Here is a 2,705-nt window from a genome sequence, read left to right on the forward strand (position 1 = left end):
CCACAGGGAGTGGTTGGGATGAATAGTGTCGATGTATATCAGGGGAATGTGGATAAACACAGGAGGGAGAGCGGGGTAGACGGGCATGGTGACGGGGTGGGGGGGGGGGGGGGTAGGCTTTGTCGGACAGAAACTCCGGCGCCGGGCAGAAGGGCCGAATGGCCTGTTTCAGCGCTGGAAATGCTGTGCAATAGTGTGTACACTAACAACAGAACATGTTTCTGGAGGATCTGTTACCACGGATTGAGGTTAAGGTGACTGATAGAGTGGGCAGAGTAAACACTAATTCAGGTTTTCACTCTGTTTGCAATTCTGGTTCTCTGGTTCTCTCTCCGGGAGTGAGGCGTGAACGGAAAATACTTCTCAGCCCCTGGATCGTGACTGTTACTGAGTCAGTTCCTGGCCGGCAGCACGATGCTGACATGACCATTTCCCAAGTGGCCAGTGAGCTGGAGGGTTACTTGTGGTCACTCTGGGAGCGGACACGCTTGACCTGGTCACGTCCTGGCTTCGCGCCCTTATTGGAGACGGTTGCAATATTGTCCTCATTTATTCCCGAAACTACTTTGATCAAATCAATTTCCGAGTATTAAACCTTCTTCTTAAATCCTGATGCACTCGGGTTTTGTGTCCTGTTCTGTCTCCTCCCCCCCCCCCCCCCCCCACCACCACCGCAGGACTGGGAACAGAGAATAGAAATGTGTGACTAAAATTCCCTGGACCCGGTTCTGTGTCCAGTTATTAATTTGTCCTGGTTTTCTCACATTGTTTCTCAGTGTGTTCTCTCTCGCTCTCTCTGACCCTCCCTTTCTCTCTCTCTCTCTCGCTTTATTTATGTCTCTCTCTCTGTCTTCCTCTCTCTCTCTTTCTCGCTCTCTCCGTTTCTCTTTCTCTCTGTTATTCTCTCTCTGTCTCTCACACTGTTTCTGTCTCTGTCTCTCTCTCTGTCTCGCTCACAGTTTATCTCTGTTTCTGTTTCTCTCTCTCTCAGTTTCTGTCTGTCTTTTTCTCCGTGTGTCTCTCTCTGTCTCTCTCACTCTCTGTCTTCCTCTCTCTCTATTTGTCGCTCTCTCCGTCTCTCTGTTATTCTCTCTCTCTGTTATTCTCTCTCTGTCTCTCACACTGTTTCTGTCTCTCTCTCTCTCTCTCTCTCTGCCTCGCTCACAGTTTATCTCGGTTTCTGTTTCTCTCTCTCTCTCTCTCTCAGTTTCTGTCTGCCTTTTTCTCTGTGTGTCTCTCTCTCTGTCTCTCTCACTCTGTCTTCCTCTCTCTATTTGTCACTCTCTCCGTTTCTCTCTCTGTTTCTCTGTCTCTCGCACTGTTTCTGTCTCGCTCACAGTTTATCTCTGTTTCTGTTTCACTCTCTCTCTAAGTTTGTTTCTCTGTCTATCTCTCTCTCGCTGTCTCTCTCTCTCCCTTTGTCTCTCCCTCACTCTCGCTCCCTCTCCCTATGTCTCTACCTGTCTGTTTCTTTCTCACTCTCTCCCTTTGTCTCTTTCTGTCTCTCTTGCTCTCTCCCTCCCCTTTCTCAATCTCTCTCTGTCCCTCTCTCATTCTCTCTCTCTTTCTCTCTCTTTGTCTCTCAGTCTGTCTCTCCATCTCTCTCTCTCTATGTCCCTCTCTCATTTTCTCGCCTTGTCTCTCAGTCTGTCTCCCCTTCACTCTCTCTATCCCTCTCTCATTATCTCTCTTTCTCTCTCTTTGTCTCTCAGTCTGTCTCTCCATCTCTCTCTCTCTCGCTATCTCTCTTTGTCCCTCTCTCATTCTCTCTCTTTCTCTCTCTTTGTCTCTCAGTCTGTCTCTCCATCTCTCTCTCTCTCTATGTTCCTCTCTCTTTGTCACTCAGTCTGTCTCTACATCTCTCTCTCTCTGTCCCTCTCTCATTCTCTCTCTTTCTCTCTCTTTCTCTCTCAGTCGGTCTCTCCATCTCTCTCTCTCTCTCGCTCTCTATGTTCGTCTCTCTTTGTCACTCAGTCTGTCTCTACATCTCTCTCTCTCTGTCCCTCTCTCATTCTCTCTCTCTTTCTCTCTCTTTGTCTCTCAGTCTGTCTCTCCATCTCTCTCTCATCTCTCTCTGTCCCTCTCTCATTCTCTCTCAGTCGGTCTCTCTATCTCTCTCTCTCTTTCTCTCTCTATGTCCCTCTCTCATTCTCTCTCTCTCTCTTTGTCTCTCCATCGCTCTCTCTCTCTCTCTGTGTGACGGAGGTCACAGATTGAAGAAAATCGGTGAATAAAGCCAAGGCAAATTGTGAAGTAACGGTGTTTTCACACAGTGAATGTTTCGGATGCGGAATATCCTGTCTGTGTTTAATGGATACACATTCAATCGAGGATCCCAAAGGGGTGTTTAATCATTATCTGTAGAGGCAAATATGTGCAGGTTGCGGGGAAAGGTAGGGAAGTAGAACGAGGTGAATCGTTCCTGCAGAGGGACAGCAGGATACGGTGGACCGAGTGATCTCCTTCTGTGCTGTAACCATTAAACCATTCTGTTTCAATTGCGTTTCGTTATCTCAATCTCGTTGTCTCTGTCTCTTTCTCTCCCTCTCCAGAATCTCCCCTCCACCACAATTACTCTCACCATCTCTCTCTTTCGAACTCTCCCCATCTCTGTCATTTTCTTTCCAATTTTGCCCCTCCCTCTCTTCCTGCCTATTCGCTCACTATGCCCTGGTTCACTTTCTGTGCCTCCCTGCCTATCTCTC

The 2,705-nt window shown here is 48.1% G+C and overlaps 1 protein-coding gene across 1 annotated transcript in view; it reads left to right on the forward strand.

Moving 5' to 3' along the window:
• Positions 1-215: 215 nt before the first annotated feature.
• Positions 216-2,705, forward strand: part of LOC119974239 (retroviral integration site protein Fli-1 homolog) — a 13,677-nt gene continuing 11,187 nt past the window's right edge. Inside the window, exon 1 of the mRNA XM_038813008.1 lies at positions 216-444. Coding sequence (XP_038668936.1) covers positions 216-444 — 229 coding nt within the window. The remainder of the gene's footprint in view (positions 445-2,705) is intronic.

The sequence above is a fragment of the Scyliorhinus canicula genome, chromosome 12 (assembly GCF_902713615.1).
Source record: "Scyliorhinus canicula chromosome 12, sScyCan1.1, whole genome shotgun sequence".
NCBI lineage: Eukaryota > Metazoa > Chordata > Chondrichthyes > Carcharhiniformes > Scyliorhinidae > Scyliorhinus > Scyliorhinus canicula.